General features: G+C 39.1%; 1 protein-coding gene across 3 annotated transcripts in view; it reads left to right on the top strand.

Moving 5' to 3' along the window:
• Window positions 1–22,125, top strand: part of Tmem200a (transmembrane protein 200A) — an 88,028-nt gene that overhangs the window by 26,808 nt on the left and 39,095 nt on the right. Inside the window, exon 3 of one of the 3 annotated variants that reach the window (XM_017314147.2) lies at window positions 14,706–14,774. The exons of the other annotated variants lie outside the window; for them this stretch is intronic. Within the exon in view, the coding sequence (XP_017169636.1) occupies window positions 14,770–14,774 (5 nt within the window). The 5' untranslated portion in view covers window positions 14,706–14,769. The remainder of the gene's footprint in view (window positions 1–14,705; window positions 14,775–22,125) is intronic. 3 annotated transcript variants of the gene reach the window in all.

Below are 22,125 nucleotides of genomic sequence, written 5' to 3'. Positions count from 1 at the left end.
ATTCTAAATGGAGCTTATTGTTGGTAATTTATAAGACTGTTTTTTTGTTTTTGTTTTTATAAATTGGGTAAATGAAACAGTTGTCTTGATTTGCTATTCGTAATTCCTTACAAGGAACACTTTTAACATGAAGTCGTTCCAGGTAACCTGTGCTATAGAATGGGCACTGTAAAGTCACCTTGGTGGGCCACTGAGCCCAAACGATATTGCCATGATTGAGCACTGCTTCTCTAGTCCCACCTCCTCCTCCACCTACAGCCTCAAGGACAAGACCCATAAGGAAAAGCTCACTGTCTAAAGGAAAAAAAAATTTTTTCCTTGCTACTTTACAATTTTAAAACCACATTAATTATATTCTGTCAGATATAAAAGGAAGGTTTTGACCTTGTAACCTTGGATCCTTCATTGCACTTTCCCTTTTACAAACCTGTTCTAAGAGTCTGAACAATGACCAACACGCGATACTGTGCCGTTTTTTCACATCACATCAATGTAAGTGAAAAGGAAGGATTTGCAGGAGAGGGCTTGGATCTATCAATGGGCTTTTGTTATGCTTTGAAATGCAAAATAGGCAATTGAGATATTATCCCTTGTTGAGAAAGAAAAATCCCATTTTTCTGAAACCATGTTGGTATTCTGAAGAAAATTATTTTTGCACTCAAAGTATCTAGAATTTTCTGTGCTTTATTTCTCCTGTGCCTATGTATCGGCATGTATTAAGTTAGAAGACAGCCGACATTTCTTCCAAGAGAGAAAAAAAAGTATCTATGGTATTGAAAAAGATTAATGGACTTTGAATTCAGAGGTAGACACAGTCCTCTATGTGAAAGATAAATGATTTTTCAACAAGAATAGCTCAGGGACTAGTGTCATTGCAGTCAATAGATGGAGAGGATGGGGCCACCAGGAGAGCCACTAAGCAACACCTGCATGCTTTGATGTGCCCTTTGATAAAAGGGGTTGCTTAAGTTGGCTTGGAGCAAGACTAAAAGCTGCCTTGGTCCAAGGTGCTGCAGTCTCAGTGAGAGATGATTGCCCTAAAGGTGTGCCTTTTATGAGCTAATGGTACAGTTGCTAAAGGCAACTGTGTTATTGTCAGCCATAAAGATTAGCACATAAGAATTGGGCGCTCTTTAGATCAGTCGTAAACATCAAGAAGTCTTCCAATCAGTTCACCTTCTTCTCTGTTTTCCTTACAACAGTAGAAAAGTTTCCCCAGTGTTTATCTTATGCTTTCCAAATACCAATATTCACTACAGATCAGAACCATAGGTCTTTAAGAATGATTATTGGAGTGCATTTAAGGGGGTGTGTGATATTAGCATGGCGTTATTTTTTTTCATTCTAAACCAAAAAAAAAAAAAATCCTTATGAGCCACACACAATTATATAAGTGGATCTGAAAAGTTTTCAAGAAAGCAAATTTCTTTTAATTAATAAATTTGTTTTTGTTTTGTTTTGTTGCATCTTTAATCTGCTCCTGGTTGTCACCAGTAGCTTCTGTAAGCCAGGTCCCTTAGGTCTCCAGCCCTGTCCCTAGCCATCCATTCCTAGAGAACTTTGCTAACTCTGAAGCATTTTGTCAGTGGTGGAGTTCACTCATTGGCCAATGTCCATCAGTATTTTTGGAGAGAGGCGAGAGAAGATGGCCCTTTCCTTGGTTAACAGTTCCAAGGGAACTGCCATCTAAAATCCCCTCTAATGCTGACCACTGTGTGATGACATGCCTTTTTTACACCAAGAAGGTGGATCACACACCCAGATATATCAGAGAAAGAATAGCGAGATACCTGCCAGCCCTCTGGGTTTATGGGAAAACTACAAAAGCATAGGCATTTATGCACGCCTTCTGAGGTAGAATAGATGCCTGTGTTTGGATAACGTTCCCTCAAATCCAGCATCTGTCTTTTCAGTTTGATCGTTGGACATGACTTCCCAGGCATTTGCAGATACTAGATGAGGTCGCAGGACTCGAATCTGAAGATTTCTAGGCCAGAAATGTTAGTGACTTGCTTTCCACCCAGGTGTGTATTTCCTGCAATCCGAGTCAATCATGAAAATCTACAGTAGCTGTGCTTGAGAATATTTTAAGTTTCAGCTCCCTGACTAGAGCAGTTTAGATCTCTGTCAGGTTCTGGAAGTGTGGTGTTCCCCTTGGGAAGACTTTGGAATTCTGTTTGCCTTTTTGGAGGTAAGAAAGAACTCAGGAATGTCTTAGAGAATTGAATTTTTTAAAATTGGATATTTTATTTATTTACATTTCAAATGTTATTCCCTTTCCCAGTATCTGCTCTGCAAACCCTCTAACACATCCTCCCCTTACCCTGCTTCCCACCCACCCACTCCGCCTCACCACCCTAGCATTCCTCTACATTGGGACATCAAGCATTCACTCTACCAAGGGCCTCCCCTCCCACTGATTCCACATAAAGCCCCTTCAGCTCCTTTAGTCCTTCCTCTAGCTCCTCCATTGAGGTCCCTGTGCTCAGTCCAATGGTTAGCTGTCAGCATCCACATCTGTATTGGTCAGGATCTGGTACAGCCTCTCAGGAGACTGCTGTATCAGGCTCGTGTCAGCAAAGCACTTCTTGGCATTCACAATAGTGTCTGGGTTTGGTGTCTACATGTGGGATGGACACCCAGGTGTGGCAGTCTCTGGATGGCCTTTCCTTCAGTCTCTGTTCCAATCTTTGCCCCTGTATTTCCTTTAGACAGGAGCAATTCTGGATTAAAAATTTGAAGCTGGGTGGGTGGCCTCATCCCTCAAAAGGAGATTCATACCTAACCTCTGGATATGGTCTCCACAGGTTTTCCCTCTCCTTCATAGGGTATGTCAACTAATGTCATCTCCATTGGGTCCTGGGAGTTCTTGCTTTCCTAGCATCTGGGGCTTTATGGTTGCTACCCCCAGTTCCCCATCCTCCATTGCTACACATCTCTGTTCAATTTCCTGACCCTCTGTACATCTCCTACATCTCCTCCCATACCTGATTCTTCCTCTCCCCTTCTTCTCTTCCTCTCAAGTCCCTCCCACCCTTTACTTCCCTTGATTATTTTGTTCCCACTTGAAAGTAGGACTGAAGCATCCACTCTTTGGTCTTCCTTCCTCTTGAGCTTCATGTGGCCTGTGAGTTGTATCATGGGTAGTCCATGCTCCACTTATCAGTGAGTACATTCCATATGTGATCTTTTGTGACTGAGTTACTTCACTCAGGATGATATTTTCTAGATTCATCCATTTGCCTGTGAATTTCATGAATTCATTATTTTTAATAGCTGAGCAGTATTCCATTGTGTAACTGTACCACATTTTCTGTATCCATTCCTCTGTTGAGGGACATCTGGGTTCTTCCCGGCTTCTGGCTATTATAAATAAGGCTTCTATGAACATAGTGGAGCATATGTGCTTATTACATGTTGGACCATATGCCCAGAAGTGGTATTGCTGGGTCCTCAGGTAGAATGTCAGATTTTCTGAGGAACTGCCAGACTGATTTCCATAGTGGTTGTACCAGCTTGCAATCCCACCAGAAATGGAGGATTATCTCTCTTTCTTCACATCCTCGCCAGCATCTGCTGTCACCTGAGTTTTTGATCCTAGCAATTCTGACTGGTGTGAGGTGGAATCTCAGGGTTGTTTTTATTTGCATTTCCGTGATGACTAAGGATGTTGAACATTTTTTTAGGTGCTTCTCTCGGCCATTTGAGTTTCCTCAGTTGAGAATTCTCTGTTTAGCTCTGCTCCCCATTTTTAATAGGGTTAATTGGTTCTCTGGAGTCTAATTTCATAAGTTCTTTGTATAGATTGGATATTAGCCCTCTATTGGATGCAATCTGTTTTGCAATGTGTTAGTGGTCATTTTCTCCTATTACAGTGTCCTTTGCCTTACAGAAGCTTTGCAATTTTATGAGGTCTCATTTGTCTACTTTTGATCTTAGAGCATAAGCCATTGGTGTCCTGTTCAAGAACTTTTCCCTTATATTCATGTGTTCAAAGATTTCTACCACTTTCTCTTCTGTTAGATTCAGTGTATCTGGTTTTATGTGGAGGTCCTAGATCCACTTGGACTTGAGCTTTGTACAAGGAGATAAGAATGAGTCAATTTGCATTCTTCTACTTGTTGACCACCAGTTGAACCAGGACCATTTGTTGAAAAAGTTGTCTTTTTTTCCACTGGATGGTTTTGTTTCTTTGTCAAAGACCAAATGTCCATAGGTGTGTGGGTTCATTTCTGGGTCTTCAATTCAATTACATTGATCTACCTGCCTGTTACTACCAATACCATGCAGTTTTTATCACCATTGCTCTGTGGTACAGCTTGAGGTCAGGAATGTTAATTCTCCCAGACATTCTTTTATCATTGAGAGTAGTTTTCCCTATCCTGGTTTTTTTGTTATTCTAAATGAATTTGAGAATTGCTCTTTCTAACTATATGAAGAACTGAGCTGGAATTTTGATGGGGATTGCATTGAATCTGTAGATACCTTTGGTAAGATGGCCATTTTTTTTTTTTAATATATTAATCCTGCCAATCCATGAGCATAGAAGATCTTTCCATCATCTGAGATCTTCTTCAATTTCTTTCTTCAGAGATGTGAAATTCTTGTTGTACAGATCTTTCACTTGTTTGGTTAGACTCACACCAAGATATTATATATTTCTTGTGACTATTGTGAAGGGAGTCATTTCCCTAATTCTCTTCTCAGCCTGTTTATCCTTTGAATCTGGGAAGGCTACTGATTTGTTTGAGTTAATTTTATATCCATCCACTTTGCTGAAGTTGTTTATCAGGTTCAGTAGTTCTCTGGTGGAATTTTGGGGGTCAATTAAGTATACTATCATATCTGCAAATAGTGATATTTTGACTTCTTCCTTTCCATTTGTATCATTTAACCTTCTTTTGTTGTCTAATTGCTTTAGCTAGAACTTCAAGTACTATATTGAGTAGATAGAGAGAGAGAGAGAGAGTGGGCAGCCTTGTCTAGTCCCTGATTTTAGTGGGATTGCTTCAAGTTTCTCTACAATTAGTTTGACATTGGCTACTGGTTTGCTGTGTATTGCTTTTACTAGGTTTATGTATGGGCCCTGAATTCATGATCGTTCCAAGTCTTTTAACATGAAGGGATGTTGGGTTTTGTCAAATGAACTTTTAGCATCTAATGAAATGATCATGAATTTTTTCTTTGAGTTTGTTTATGTAGTGGATTATGTTGATGGATTTGTGTATACTGAATCATCCCTGTATCTCTGGGATGAAGCCTATTTGATCCTTGTGAATGATCATTTTGATGTGTTCTTGGATTCGGTTTGTGAGAACTTTATTGAGTATTTTTGCATGGATACTCAAAAGGGATATTAATCTGAAGTTCTCTTTCTTTGTTGGGTCTTTCTATGGTTTTGGTATCAGCAGAATTGTGGCTTCATAGAATGAATTGGCTAGAGTTCCCTCTGTTTCAATTCTGTAGGATAGTTTGAAGAGTATTGGTATTAGGTCTTCTTTGAAGGCCTGATAGAATTCTGCACTAAACCCATCTGGACATGGGATTTATTTTTTCCTTTGGGGAGACCTTTAATGACTGCTTCTATTTAGGGGTTATGGAACTGTTTTGATGGTTTATCTGATCCTGATTTAATTTTGGTACCTGGTATCTATCTAGAAAATTGTCCATTTCATTCAGACTTTCCAGTTTTGTTCAGTACAGGCTTTGTCATGGGATCTGATGATTTTTTGAATTTCCTCAGTTTCTGTTGTTATAGCTCCCTTTTCATTTCTGATTCTGTTACTTTGTATACCATCTCTGTGCCCTCTAGTTAGTTGGGTTATAGGTATATCTATCTTGTTGATTTTATCAAAGAACCAGTTCTTTTGTTTTGTTGATTCTTTGTATAATTCTTTTTGTTTCTACTTGGCTAATTTCAGCCCTGAGTTTGATTATTTCCTGCCTACTACTCCTCTTGGGTGAATTTGCTTCTTTTTGTTCTAGAGCTTTCAGGTGTGCTGTTAAACTGCTAAAGTATACTCTCTCCGGTTTCTTTCTGGAGGCACTCAGAGCTTTGAGTTTTCCTCTTAGTGGTGTTTTGACTGTGTCCCATAAGTTTGGGTATGTTGTGCCTTCATTTTCATTAAATTCCAAAATCTTTAAGTTCTCTCTTTATTTCTTCCTTGGCCAAATTATCATTGAGTTCAGCTTATCTGTGTATGTGGGCTTTCTGTTGTTTTTTGTTATTGTTGAGGACGAGGCTTAGCTTGTGGTGATCTGATAGGGTGCATGGGATTATTTCAATCTTCTTGTATCTGTTGAGACCTATTTTATGACTGATTATATGGTCAATTTTTGAGAAGGTGCCATGAGGTGCTGAGAAGAAGGTATATTCTTTTGCTCTAGGATGAAATGTTCTATATCTTGGTTCCTAACTTCTGTTAGTTTAACTGTGGTTCTGTTTAGTTTCTGGCTCCATGACCTGTCCATTACTGAGAGTGGGATGTTAAAGTCTCCCACTATATTATTGTGTGAGGTGTAATGTGTGCTTTGAGCTTTAGTAAAGGTGGTGTTTTTGTGTGTGTGTGTGTTTGTTTGTTTGTTTGTTTGTTTGTTCATGAATGTGGGTGCCCTTGCATTTGGAGCATAGATTTTCAGAGTTGCAAGTTCATCTTGGTAGATTTTTCTTTGCTGAGTATTAAGTGTCCTTCCTTATCTTCTTTGATAACTTTTGCCTGAAAGTCCATTTTATTTGATATTAGAATGGCTACTCCAACTTGTTTATTAGGACCAATTGCTTGGAAAATTGTTTTTTACTCTGAGGTAGTGTCTGTCTTTGACAATGAGCTGTGGTTCCTGTATGTAGCAAAATGCTGGGTCCTGTTTACATATCCAATCTGTTAGTCTATGTCCTTTTATTGGGGAATTGAGTCCATTTATGTTAAGAGATATTAAGGACCAGAGACTGTTGTTAGATGTGGAATTATGTTTGTGTGGCTATCTTCTTTTGGGTTTGTTAAGATTACTTTCTTACTTTTTCTAGTGTGTAGTTTCCCTCCTATGTTGGCATTTTTCATCTATTATCCTTTGTAGGGCTGGATTTGTGGAAAGATATTGTGTAAATTTGGTTTTGTCATGGAATATCTTGGTTCCTCCATCTATATTAGTTGAGAGTTTTGCTGATTTTAGTATCCTGAACTGACATTTGTGTTCTCTTAGGGTCTATAAGACATCTATCTGTCCAGGATCTTCTCTCTTTCATCATCTCTGGTGGGAAGTCTGGTATAATTCTGATAGGCCTGCCTTTAAATGTTACTTGACTTTTCCCCCTTACTGCTTTTAATATTCTTTGTTTTGGGCATTTTGACTAATATGTGACAGGAGGAATTTCTTTTCTGGTCCAATCTATTTGGAGTTCTGTAGGCTTCTTGTATGCTCATGGGCATCTCTGTCTTTAGGTTAGGCACATTTTTTTTCTATAATTTTGTTGAACATATTTACTGGACCGTTAACTTGGGAATCTTTGCTCTCTTCTATACCTGTTATCCTTAGGTTTGGTCTTCTCATTGTGTCCAGGTTTTGGGTTAGGAGCTTTTTGCCTTTTGCATTTTCTTTTACTGTTGTATCAATGTTTTCTATGGTATCCTCTGTACCAGAGAGTCTGTCTTTATCTCTTGTATTCTGTTAGTGATGCTTGCATCTATGACTCCTGACTTCTTTCCTAGATTTTCTATCTTCAGAGTTTTCTCACTTTGTGATTTCTTTATTTTTTCTATTTCCATTTTTAGATCCTGGATGATTTTTTTCTCTATTCTTTCACCTGTTTGGTTGTGTTTTTCTGGGATTCTTTAAGGGATTTTTGTGTTTCTTCTTTAAGGGTTTCTAGCTGTTTACCTGTGTTCTCCTGTATTTGTTTAAGGGAGTTATTTATGTCCTTCTTAAAGTCCTCTATCATCATCATGAGATGTGATTTTGAATCAGAGTTTTGCTTTTCTGATGTGTTGGGGTATACAGGGCTTGCTCTGTTGGGAGAATTGGGTTCTGATGATGCCAAGTAGCCTTGGTTTTTGTTGCTTGTGTTCTTGCCCTTGTCTCTCACCATCTGGTTATCTCTGGTGTTAGCTAGTCTTGCTGTCTATGACTGGCTTGTCTATCCTGTAAGCTTGTGTGTCTGTCTCCAGTAAGAGACCAGTTCTCTCTGGGAGGAATTTGGACATGCAGAGCTGTGGCACAGTGTCGGCTCTGGGGCACAGATGGACACTGGAAGGATCCTTTCCAAGGCTGGTCCTTGGTTCCTGTGTCCTGTTGGCTCTGGGAAGGTACCTCTTATGCCAGATATTTGAGGAAAAGTGGTGGTCTTACCTGTGCTCACAGGTGTGTCAGCACTTCTGGGAGATCTGCTCTCCAGGTGGGATCTGGATATGGAGAGCTATGGCACAGGGTCAGCTCCAGGCCAGATGGAGTTAAAAATCTATAGCTAAGTTTCTGATTCTCACAGTTTTTTTTCCTAGGTGAAAAAAATTCAGATTATATATATGAGGGTTGAGTGGAGAGTGGCATTTACTACTTAAAAAAGAGGTAAATATCATGTTAAAATTCATTGTTTTTTATGGATTATGTACTAGTGGAGATCCATTGGACCCTGTTCAATAATCTAAAATAAAACAAACAAACAAACAAAAACCCCAAACCCTAAAATACCCACCAAATAAAAAACAGAACAACAGCAAAACCTCACGTGAAACAGTGAAGGGCTTTAGCCATGCAATAGGTCAGATACGTGTTACAGATTGATTATGAAATACATGCTGTCGGCTTATATTTTAAATGCTTTTTCTATAGTCAGTGGCACTATTTTGGAAGGCCAAAGAAGCAAGGAGGTGAAGCCTTCCTAGAGGAAGGTCAGTTGGGGGTGCCTCCTTGAGAGTCCCTAGTCACTTCCTGTCTTGTTCTTTATATCCTGTTTTGTCATGAAGTGGACAACTGTCTTCTGCCATATGCCTCTGTTGACATTGTAATGTCTATAATGTCCTGTCCACATTCCTGGAGCCAAGGGACAATGTTCCTGAACCTCTGAAATTGTAACCCATAACTACTCCTATCCTAAGTTATTTTGTAATTTATTTTGGTCACAGCAGTACAATAGCTACCTAGTACTAACTACTAAGTGTGAGAAACTGGCAGACATGAAAGGAGCTAGCTATTATTTCTGGAGAACAGGGGGCTTCTATTATCTGTTTTCAAACATGGGACCTGAAATTTCCCTTCCTAGGGGAAAAAATCAGCTGAAAAGGCAATATGTTTAACTGCAAATTCAGAGCATTAACTGCATAAATATTTTCTAAATTGACAGGCCCAGAATGAATTACATAGTATGATGTTATCGGTGTCTTTAAAGACCATGAGGCCTGTCTTCAGCCAGCATATGACAGTTTATTTCTTATTCATCTTACTTCTATTGGTATATGCTCTATTGCTCAATGGTATTTTTATTCATGCATAGTGTTTCATAACTTACATTCATATGCCCCTTTTTTCTTTTTCTGATGAAATGATTATTTTGGTGAGAGGCATAGTTTGATAATCATGCTTTCTTAATCTTGCAACTAAAAATAATGACCAGAAATTCTTACATTTATAACATGTGTTTGTAATCCTATGATTTAAACAACTCTTGAATCGTTCAGTTCTAAACAAGCACTAAAATTAGCAAGACTGAAAATGGACAGCTTTAAGATTTTCTTATAGAAACATGTGATTCCTGCAATTCATAGGAATCTCATAAACCAGGGTAAAGTGTGAGCATACAATACCATGTGATTTATGATATCCTCTATATCACTACATAGCAATAATTTAAGTGGCAGCTATAACTAAGGAAGAAGGTAAACAGACTCAGAGAAAAGTTTTTCTTATTATTTCTGGAATAATTATTTCATAAATAAAAGATATATAAAATACAAAATTAGTGGAACATGAAGGTGCAGTCTATTCTATAATAACCCTAGTGTTGCTATATTTAAATACTTTGGTTCCATTGGACTTGCATAACCCCAAAGCTCTTGTAATATACTCCCCTGATTTTACAAAAGGAAAGAAAGATTTATAATTCATACTCAGTCACACAACAAGATGTCAGGGAGGCAGATGCAGATGAGGGAGGTCTTTCCTGAATTTTAGCCCAGGGCCTGTTCCCCTGTAACATGTTACCAGAGTCCCCAGTGTGGATTTTGTCCATGTCCTGGTACATGCTGTGAAGACATGTGCTGGGATTAATGATGAGATACCTCACACTGCTTGTTCCGCTAAGGGAAGAGAAGCGGCCCACAACACCTCAGAGAAATACAGAGCAGAGGACATACACTGTAGTTCAGCAAGCCAATTATACTATACATTAATAGCCTCTTTGAGAGATGACCTTCTCAATATGATGGGCTGTGTGTGTGTGTGTAGTATTATTTTAGAACTCAAGTTGTCTCTCTCAGTAAAAGATGGCTGACATTAGTTAATGTATAGTATTAACACTTTGCTAAGCACTTTGCACATGTGACTCCATGCCATCTTCAGTGTACCACATGAAGTAGCACTTCCTATAAGTATTTTGTAAATATGAGGTTGCTTTCCATGGAAAGTGTATATATATATATATGTACCCCCAGAGCTTTTGCTCCTTGGACAGTGTGTAGCCCCTTCCCCCAACCCATGACTGCATCACCACCATATTATAAGAAACAGTTTGAGAGTACAAGTTACTATAAACTTGAAAGTTTTATAAAATTAAGGTGAATATCAGGATATACTATCCTTTCCCAAAAAATGGCTAAGAGAAAAAAGAGAGAACACTTTATAATTTTGAAAAATATTACTTTTAAATGCAGAAGTTCACTGCCTAGCTTTTAAAACATACCAGCAGTTGAATCTGAGAGATTCATTCAGTTAAAAACGTTCTCAGAGTTCTAAGCAACTCTTGGAACTTACAATTATTTTTCAGAAATTTCAATATGCTTCAGTGACTTTTCCAGGTAAGTTATGTTAAGTAGAGCATTTGGTTCAAGAATCTATGAGCTCACCTCACAAAATGAATGTTCAGAGTTACATCAAGTCCTAGAATTTTTGTATACTTCTTAGTTAATATAGTTAAGAAGATGCTGAGGAGTTAGGGTCCCTTGTTCAAAAAGGTGTTACCATCGTACATGACCTGAGATCATCCCTGGAACCCATGACTTTTAGAAAACTGGACTTTCTGCATGTTTGTGATCCCAGTGCTCGAGAGGCAGAGACAGGAGGATCCAGGGAGCTCAGCCGGCCTAGCGCACTTGTATTATAGACCAATAATGAACACTGCCACAAAAAACATAGATAGATAGATAGATAGATAGATAGATAGATAGATAGATAGATACTACATACGTAGATTCATAGATATATATATAGATAGATAGATAGATAGATAGATAGATAGATAGATAGATAGATAGATATAGGTAGTTAGATGATAGATGATAGGTAGACAAATTAGTTAGATAGATAGAGATAGATAGATAGATAGATAGATAGATAGATAGATAGATAGATAGAATGAACCTGAGAGATGAAACCCAAGATTATCCTGTAGCTTCAATATGCATGCACACATATGTACACACAAACAACACATTCACAAAGATACATTTAAGAAGATTGAGCCATCTATAACTGCTCTCTTGACATCTAAGAATTACAATAAAATTATATAACCATTATATAAATATATGTGTAAAAATCATACAAATAATATTATATAATTTTATTTTAATAATAAGGTCATATAAAATTAATAGAAGCTTTTTTGCTTACATGTTTATTAAATATAAGAATGGTTAGAAGCATGTCCCAGTTTCTGGGATATTCTGGTGAGTGAGGATTACCATCAATGCTTTCTTTATCAGCTTTCACAAAGGCATGGAGAATGAAATGGGCTAGCCTCCCTGAGACTGGCTGCAATGGAAACTTCCCTTGATTGTAAACCCCAAGGTTGACAGAAGTGTTCATCATATGTTCATGTTTATCTCCATGGTTTGGATCCTAGACACATCTAATCTATCATCCCCCTCCTAGCTGCTGAATTTCAGCCAAGCCTTCTGTAAGTCCTAACTGTAATTACAGACAGCTTAAATGTGTCACACTTTGGTCAAGTGGTCATTGCCTTTTCCTGTTTCAGAAGTAGAGACAGACAGACAGACAGACATATTTAGATACATACATAGATACATAGATATAGATAGATACATAATTCTGTGACAGGCATTATGTAGGATGCTGTTAGTCACAAAGCAGAAGTGATAGAGTGATGTAGGTTCATAGTCACTCTTTGTGGTCTGAAAAACAAAATACCATATAATCTCAAGGGGAGATTTCTGAATTTACAAAGCACAGCCCACACTCCCCACCCCCTAAGACCACTAGAATCTAAATAACAAAGTAGGTGTGGAGGCTTGGCCAGCACTGCTGTTCTTGATACTCCTGCAAAGGCAAACCCTGTCCTTTTCATGAAGATTTCTCTTCTGTAGCAAAGAGGGGCTTGTTTTGCACACAGTGGTATTTATGTTTAATAAACACCAATAATAGATTCAGACTATAAAGAATGCTGTCCTTAATAGGAGCAGATGTCCCTTAAAACCAGATACCCACCCATTAGCCTGGCAAATTGCTTCCTGTAGAGTCTGCTCTATTGTTTGTGAGCCTGTTGTGATCTTCCTAGGTGACTTTGTTCCCTCCTGTGGTCTCTGTCAGCTTACCCTCATTACGGATTTCTGGGCCACCACACCATAGATTGTTTGTTACCAGTAAGTCTTTGTTGTAGGGGCATGTCCTCTGCCTCACAAGGTGCTTAGCTGTGCTTCTGAGCTTTGCCTCCTAGATAACAGAAGTGGCCTCTGGGAGTGAAATTTCCCAGGCTAAGGATCACTGCATGCTGCAGGGAGTCACTGCTTTGTGATGGAAAACTGGATTTGCCTAGTTCCCTTCCTACCAAACTGCCATCCTTCAGAGTAGCATTGGATCTTCTGGAGTCACAGCCACTGCTTCTGAATAGTACAAAAGCAAAGGATATGAAAAGAGAAAGCCAGGTGTAATGGGTCATAACTATTGTGAGTTCAAGGCCAGTTGGGGCTACATGATGAGTGTCTTAGTCAGGGTTTCTATTCCTGCACAAACATCATGACCAAGAAGCAAATTGGGGAGGAAAGGGTTTATTCACCTTACATTTCCATACTGCTGTTCATCACTGAAAGAAGTCGGGACTGGAACTCAAGCAGGTCAGGGAGCAGGAGCTGATGCAGAGCCATGGAGGGATGTTCTTTACTGGTTTGCTTCCCCTGGTTGCTCAGCCTGCTCTCTCTTATAGAACCAAGACTACCAGCCCAGAGATGGTCCCACCCACAAGGGGCCTTTTCCCCTTGATCACTAATTGAGAAAATGCCTTACAGTTGGATTCCATGGAAGCATTTCCTCACTCTTTCTCTGTGATAACTCCAGCTGTGTCAAGTTGACACAAAACTAGCCAGTTCAATGAGACTCTCAAAAATCTAACATGCTGGGCCAGGGAGGTAATTGTGCTGCTGTTAAAGTGCTTTCCCTGCAAGCAGAAGACCTGTGTTTGACTCTCAGAACCCAGATTTAAGGAGTAAGAGGACAAGAGGAAGACGAAGAAAGGAAGGAAGGAAGGAAGGAAGGAAGGAAGGAAGGAAGGAAGGAAGGAAGGAAGGGAGGGGAAGGAAGGAGGGAAGGAAGGAAAGAAGGAAAGAAGGAAGGAAGGAAGGAAGGAAGGAAGGAAGGAAGAAAGAAAGAAAGAAAGAAAGAAAGAAAGAAAGAAAGAAAGAAAGAAAGAAAGAAAGAAAGAGCGAGCCAGGCATGGTGGTGTTCACTCGTAATCCAAGAGCTGGTAAATAAGATACAGACAGATCCCTGGAGCTCCCAGGCTGTCCACCCTTGCTTAATAGGGAGCTCTAGGCCAACAAGGGACTCTATGTCACAAGAACAAGATCAGCAGCTCCTGAGGAGAAAATCCCAAAGTTGACTTTCAGCTTCTACACGTATACACCCATGCATGCATCCTTACCCACATAAAAATGCACTCAGGCACACACACACTCACACACACACACACACACACACACACACACGTATGGAGATAGGGAAAAAATGAAGTACTTCAGAAATAAATTGGTTATGGAAATTTTATTAGTCCATTCTATGCATTGTTGTTTTCTTCAGAGCCAGGTATTAATCATAAGCTCAGGTGTTCTCTTCCTGAAGGCATGAATGCTACCATCTTCTCGGATCAGATTCTCTCTTCCCCATGCCCCATGATTGAACAGTTATGCCCTTGTTCTTTCAAAGTGGAAGGTAATCTGAGCCCGAATGCCTGAGACCTTCAAGTCTTCAAGGCTGAGATAATTAGCCTAAACAACTTTCTGCTCAGGGACTGCAGCAGCCACCTAGAACCATAGTCTTCTGATATACATCTCCAACTAGGATGCTCCTGTAACTGCCAGGATTATGTTTCCAGTCTGTTAGAGAGCTCTTCAGAATTTCCTAAGTTCAGTGTACATAATGAACTCACCATCTTCTTCAGGATTCGTTCTTCCTAGGGATGGTGTAGGATGTTAGTGTCAGGATGGTTCTTTGCCACTCATGATAACCCCACAACTCAGCCACTCTCTTTGCTTCATTTTTCTTATCAGACAAGTGGATACTGATCTGCCTGGGCTGTTGTGAAGATTAAATCAGGCAAAACACGTTACATATATGAGGTAATGTATGTGACTCACTTAGAAGACTGTCCAGCCTGCATCTTAAGTGGTGGACACAATTATTATCTAAACTCATGCTTTAATAAGATACCCTATTTTCCTTCTCTCTCTCTCTTTTTTTAAATAAAGAACCCCTATCTGTGATTTTAACACAAAATGACCAACCTTTATTCATCTCAGCTGCCATGTCTTCACGTTGTCCATGCCATGGCCAAGCTTATCACAGTAGCTGATTAACCTGTCTTTTGTCTCTCGGTACCCATTCCACTTATCTTTTGTCTTGGTTGTTTAGAAGGTTTTGGTTTTTTGTTGTTGTTGTTTGTTTGTTTGTTTGTTTGTTTGTTTTGTGTTAGTATCTCTTAATGGTTTCTAGTGTCACTTCCTAACCTGTGTCCTCCTTATCTTCTGGTCTTACCATAATTAATATCCCAGCGTGCTTAGCAACTTAAATCTCATCATGCTATGTCTCCTTCTCTGTAACACCCATCCCTTCTTACTCATCCTTCTTTCCTATACTGGTTCACATCTGCCTATCTTTGAGACAGAGCTCCATCATCCCCTAATCCTAGAAGAAACACCTACCCATGCTGCTCTAATCTCATCATTCCAGGGTGTGTCAAACCCCTCACAATGCTGACGTATGCCACACAGTGTGTTTTCTAACACCAGACATAACTCATCTTTCTTGACTGTGCTTGTCAAACTAAGCTCTGGGTTACAGACACCCCATTCAGTTTGGTTTCCACAGCTGGTGCTTCATAACTAACAGTTGAATGAAGCTTGGACTCAACAGGACAGAACCAGGCTGTATGACCTGACAAAAGGTAGGCACAAAAGGTTAGAACAAGCAGATGTACCTCGCCAGCAGAAGTACACCTTGCAATGGCATTGTAAACATTTGTCTTGGAGAGAACCGGAGGATCCATAAATTCATATTTAGATGTGTGTGGCTAAGATCCAGTGAGATCAGATATAGTAAGAACTGAAGGGCAATCAAGGTAATAGAGAAAGGAACACCAAGGAGATTGGATAGTAAGTCATCGTCATCTTATTCTCGTTTATTGTCCTTCAGGAAAAAAAAAAACACAATTCTGAGAGCAATATCCAAAGGAGAGAAAAATCAATTCCAATGATGGAGTGCTATTTTTAAAGGTATATACCTAGTGGAATTCTCAGTGGAATTGAGATTAAATAATTTTTCAACAGTGAATGCCATGGTTTGTAGGTCAGAAGTGACCAGCTATGCACAGAAGCAGTGTGTGCTGAGCAGGTGTTGTTTTATACCAGTCTGTGGGCCTCCAGTGCCACTGCACCTGTGTGGAAGGACCCAGGGGTTACGTGCAGCAGACGGCACTGCCTCCCATCACGTTGCCTCAGAAGGCTGTGCTTTGTCATTTTCTATATACAAACAGTGTTTAGACAGGGCTGCTGCTTAGAACAACGGTCTCAAAGAACAACAGTTCTTCCCTCAGGTGGGTTCTTTTTCAGAATTGTCATGTAAAACAGGGAAACAGTTTACAGCTTTTTTTTTTTTTTTTTTTTAAGGACTGAGATGACTTGACCATCTTTAGCTGAAACCCTAGTTTGTTTGTTTGTTTGTTTATTTACTTATTTTATCTGTTTATTTATTTTTATTTTTTATTACAACTTCTTCCAAGAGTTACGTGGGGTTTGGTCCAGGGAATATATTTCACTTTGTCCAGATGTCTGAGTCTATTTTTTAAAATTATACTTGATAACCCTGGGATGCCCTCAGTTGTCAGGACTTGCCTAGCATGCTTGTCTAGCGTGTATGAAGCCCAGTGCTCCACCCGCAACATCCACACACTTGTAATCCCAGCACTCTGCAGGTGGAAGGTCAAGGTCACTTTTGCCCTAAATATGGAAGCCATCCTGGGCTCTCAAGTCAACATCTCAAGCCACACTAACATCCACATGCACCAGTTATCCAGGAGACTCCCACCTGGCCTTCTGAGTGAGGACTCTTCTCCCTGTCTTAATCTGACAGGCTAGTACTACACATAGATCTTCATTAGATTAGAATAACAGGTGGCTTTCAATTCCCAGTGTTTATACACTGCTTTGCTATTGGTGTAAAATAGCAGCCATGCAGAACACCACCTATAATTAGTGATTCAATTAACTGTACTCGAATCTGTGTTCTCCTAACCACCATTAAGGTTTAAGATGGGTGTTCATTTCTCAGAAGCCCCAACCCAGATCCTGCCATTGACACTGAAAGCTGGAGACCATAGGAACTTTGCTCTAGGACTGATCAGAGCTGGTGAGCTGGTGTTTCACAACTGTCATATTGAAATTCCCTTCCGCTCCCACAGAAGGGAACACTAACTAACTTCTGCCAGTGGGATCCTGCCTGCCGGGAACTGGAAGGCAGCCCTGGAAATGCTCAACACATCAAGGATGAGGGAGCTTTCTCCTCTTCACTTCTGCTCTGGCAGAGGCTTGGGTAATGGCAGGGGCACCCGCCTCCGCACAGGCTGCTCTGGGAGGTGGGGGGATTCCTCCTCTATCTTCCAATTACCAGCTCTTCTCTATGTGGGAGGACATTTTCTGGCCAAGGATTCTCCTCTGGTCTTCCTGCCTGGCTGATAGCACCCTTGCTAATTTACATTTTTGGCAGCCTGCTTGTGTTTGTTAAGATGTGCAAAGGCTCATGCAAAGCACTGACGTGAAGATTGGCTTCTGAGAGGTCCAAGATGTTGGAAGCTCTCTGTTAGGAATAGAGGTTCCTACAGGAGGAGAAGAGGGGATGGTGCCTAGGCGGCACCTGCCTTTTCACAAAAAAGTCTCAAGGCCCTGGAGTGGTTCAGAGCATCCTAAACTGCTATGATGATAAACTTTCAGAGTTCATGTGATGCACTGTAATTTCCCAGCTGTGGGAATTTAGGAGAAATGATTAAATGATTTGCCCAAGGCCACAGAGCAGGCCAAGGCCAGAATCTTGGTCTATTTTGTGTAAGGTTCATATCTCTAAACACTTTGGAAGTAGTAGATACTTGAGTGTGTGTGTGTGTGTGTGTGTGTGTGTGTATGTGTGTGTTTATACACACACATATGCTACACATCATATATATCATATATATCATTTATATTTGGTATATGTATGATCTATATCATATACATATTATATATTTTGTATATATTATGTATGATATATATATGATATATATGATATATTGACTTTCTGCATATACAATGCAGAAACTCTTTTATGTACAATAAAAGAAATACAGATAAACTATGCAGCTATGCTGGTTGCACTTGTTCTAATTATCTCACCTAGGTTGCGCTGCCCAGAAAAGGGTCACTTGAGAAGCTGCCCCCTTTCCCGAGTGGTTAGAACCCTTAACGGAGATGTCAGCCAGCTAAAGCATGTCAAAATCAATCTGTAATTTCGAAGGCTGTGGAAAAGCGGTTCTGATCGCCTGCCGTGGACAGTCTGTTCCATTATACAGGCTGAAACATTAATAGCAGATTTGCAAAGGCAAACTCAGGAAGAGCAGATCTCACTATGGTTTCTTCAGAGAGAAAGATTACGCAAACAATCAATTTGAATGTAAGAGGCACTAAAAATATGCCATGTCCTGCTTGAGAACCTTCTGTAGTCAAGCAACCTTTTAAAACTTCTTATTAAGCCTGCTATTAGAAAGTGTTTGATTTTTCTAAAAATAAATAAAATGTAAAAAAAAAAAAGTGAAATTTCAACTGATAGCAATTGCTTTTGGTTGGCTGGTTCGATTGCAGAGGTGAAGAGGATAGAATAGGCTATGCCCATCTCCCTGTCTTGATTGCACCCAGGAAGGTAACAACAGCAGATGGAAACCTGATCTAATCAAAGGCAGACATTACATTTAATAGAAGTTTGAAGCACTGAGACAGTAGCGTTTTGACTTAAGACAATCATGGCATGACAGTGGTTCAAAAGAAGACAGAAACAGACATCCACCTTGTCAGGAAGACGTTAATGGCTAAGGCTTGGCACTTGAAAATTCCACCTTTCTGTCTGGAGCAAATACGAAGATAATGAGAAAGGACATTTGATATTGAAATAATCTTAAAGAAAGGTTCTCTCTCTCTCTCTCTTTTTTTCTCCCTTGCTTAAAAGTAACAACCAAAACTTAAATGTTTTCTTTCTGATTCTTCATTTATTAAACTTGTACTTCCTACTTTTGTGAATATGAGTTAAGTTGTACCCTGCAGGTAGTGGAGTTTCTGAAAAGTTGGTAATTATTCAAGAAATAAGACAATTGCAAAAACCATTATAGCAGCTATTTATATATGGTTTTTTGAGACAGGCTTTGTCTGTGTAGCTCTGGCTGTCCTGGAACTCACTCTGTTGACCAGGTGGGCCTTGAACTCAGAAATCTGCCTGTGTCTGCCTCCCAAGTGCTGGGATTAAAGGCATGTGCCACCACTGCTCGGCTCAATTAATATATTTTGTTTGCTGATGTTTTACTAGAGCTTTAAAAATCCTATACTTATTTTTTTATTCTAACTAAGTTCAAAAGCTAAAACTATTCCAAATTGATGAGATAATCAAGTAACAAAAAATTTGAGGATTATATTTTATGAAAATAATTAATACCTATTCTATAAAAATTGTGTCAACTAATCTAGAGACATAGATGTACTGAAAGTCAGCAGTCCTCTCTAGATGCCAGCCCCTTATACAATGAGCAGAAAGTCAGCAGTCCGCTCTAGATGCCAGTCCCTTATATGATGAGCACAGTTTCTTTTTTCCTTTAATTAAGGATTTCACACTAATGGAGATTGAACACAGGAATTCCTGCATGCTGGTTAAGTGTTTTGCTACTGAGCTATATCCTCCAGTGGTGAGCATACCTTTTCTGATATTAAAAACACAAAACTAGCCATATGAAGTCATGTATGTGCATGTAATATTTACAAATTCAGGATTATTGTAGTCTAATGAGACACAGTTCTCTTTGTAACATTTAACCAAAGTGGGGTTTCTATATATTTCCCAACCTATTAACACCTATGTTAATATTTTTAATTGTAAATTTTTAATTGCACAAAAATAAGCAGATTTGGAGGCACTCAGACTTCATATGTTCATAGCTTCTTAAATAAAAACATACTATTCTAGAACTTTCCTCTCATCCCATGATTCACCTTCTCTCCTCAGACATAGCTGGTACTTCTACTTGATATGTCTGTAGATTATGCTATTATGAGAATTATTCTGCATAATTTTAAATTTATATGAATATATTTCTATTCCATATGCTCCTGTCTTTTCACAAAATGTTATTTCTTGTTAATTAACCAGACAGATTCCTGTATCCCTGGGTAACTAGACTCCTGGATGGGATTAGGCAATTATATCGCTCAACCTTATTGTCCTGGTTAGCGTCAACTGTCAACTTGACAGTTAACAGTTTACCTGCAAAGGGAGTCTCAGTTGGATTGTCTAGATCAAGTTGGTCTATGGCATGTTCATTGTGGGGGTGAGTACCTTAATTTTAATTGATGTAGGTAAGCCCAGCCCACCATAGACAGCAATGTCCATAGGCAAGTGGTCATGGGCTAAATAAAAAGCCAAGAGTGAGCCTGAATGAACCAGCAAGTAGCATCCAATTTCTACTTCAGTCCATGCTTAAGTTCCTAGCCTGACTTTCTTCAGTGATGGACCATGGCCTGGAAGTGTAAGCCAAATAAACTCTCTTCCTCTCTAGGATAATTTCAATCTGAGTGTTTTATCACAGCAGGAACACAACTAGAACACTAATACTTTCAGATTCTCTGCACTGACATTGTACTGCAGTAGGTTTTATGTCTTCTCACATGCAAATAGAAACTTTCTATCTTTTACACCTCCAAGTAGAGTGGCATTATTCCACATTTACTAATTATTGCAAATATAGAACTTGTACTCCCAAGAAAAGGGATCGAACTTTGTTTTATAGTCTGTTGCTGCTTTCTGTATTTTGAGCCTCTTATTGGTTAAATACAGATTTGTCTCACTGTGTTATATTACAATGTTAAATTGTCTCTGTTCTATAATTACCCTTTCAACCTTAATAATGTTTTTGCTTTGTATAATTTATACAAAATTTATTTTGTATAAACTTAATACTAAAACTTTAGACATTTTTCTATTTATTGTTTTATGTTACTCATGTTTTAAGCTTGTGCTTTTGGAAAATCTGACTATATGCAATCTCTTTGGTTAGCTAGGATTACTGAAACATTGATTTATTTCTACCATCCATGTTTTCTTTTTACTGGCCTTTTTCTATGCTGACGTCACATTGGCGGCTTCCTGGTTTTTAAATATTTTTCTTCAGATGCTTTGAAATTTATATATTTTTATTGTGATACTACTAAAGCATTATTGTATTTCTATTTGAGTGGGTATCTTTAAACATATATCATAAACTAAGTATCCTAATGCTAACAGCATTTGATGGAGCCATTAACTAATATTATATGTAAATAATACATAAGGATCTTATAGAAATTTAATTCCATTTAGCCCACTCTTTTTTTTTTTTTTACAATATTGTTGCCTGGCATGTTCCCTCCCTCTTTCATTTTCTTTAGAACCTTACCATCAATCACATCTCCTATTTTCATAGACAATTTCTATTGCTAGTGATTTGTTATCACATCAGCTTCTTCTTGCTTTGCTCTCTCTCTTTTCTTTTATGACTCAGTTTCCTTCTTAATGCCTTCTATCCTTTTGTAGTTATCTTATTGTGGAGGTATGAGGCAAAGTCAGTTTATCTGGAAATGCCACTCCCCCTGCCGCCAACCCTTAAATAAGTAGGCTAAACTTAATTAATTAGTGCTTTCCACCTTTCATGGGGACCTTGCTTCCTTTGCTTCTGTCTTCATTTATTTTAAGAAGTCTGTTCTCAAACTTGTTTTCTGGGCAGTGGTTACATACACCTTTACTTGGGAGGGAGAGGCAGGCAGATCTTAGAGTGGAGGCCAGCTTGGTCTGCAAAGTAAGTCCTAGGACAGCCAGGGCTACACAGAGAAACCCTGCTTGAATCACAAACAAAACACACCACCACCACCACCACCACCACCACCACTACCACCACCACCACCACCAACAACAACAACAGTAAACATGTTCCCTGGTCATTAACTCTTCATTCTATTCCTGCTTGTTTTCTTGTGCTTTTGGTTTCACTATATGGTGTGTAGGAGTAGTTCTCTTCCTTCTCCTTTTTCTCTTTGACGTTTTCCTCCATCCCCTTCCATTTTTTCTTTCTTCTCCTTCTTATTTGTATTTGAGACATCATTTACTTTCTCAGCTTGATTGTTTTGTTTTCACCAGCTCTGAGAGTGTCCAGGC

The sequence above is a fragment of the Mus musculus genome, chromosome 10, assembly GCF_000001635.26.
Source record: "Mus musculus strain C57BL/6J chromosome 10, GRCm38.p6 C57BL/6J".
NCBI lineage: Eukaryota > Metazoa > Chordata > Mammalia > Rodentia > Muridae > Mus > Mus musculus.
Note: the sequence above shows the minus strand (reverse complement) of the source record. Positions and strands in the feature narration are given on the sequence as shown.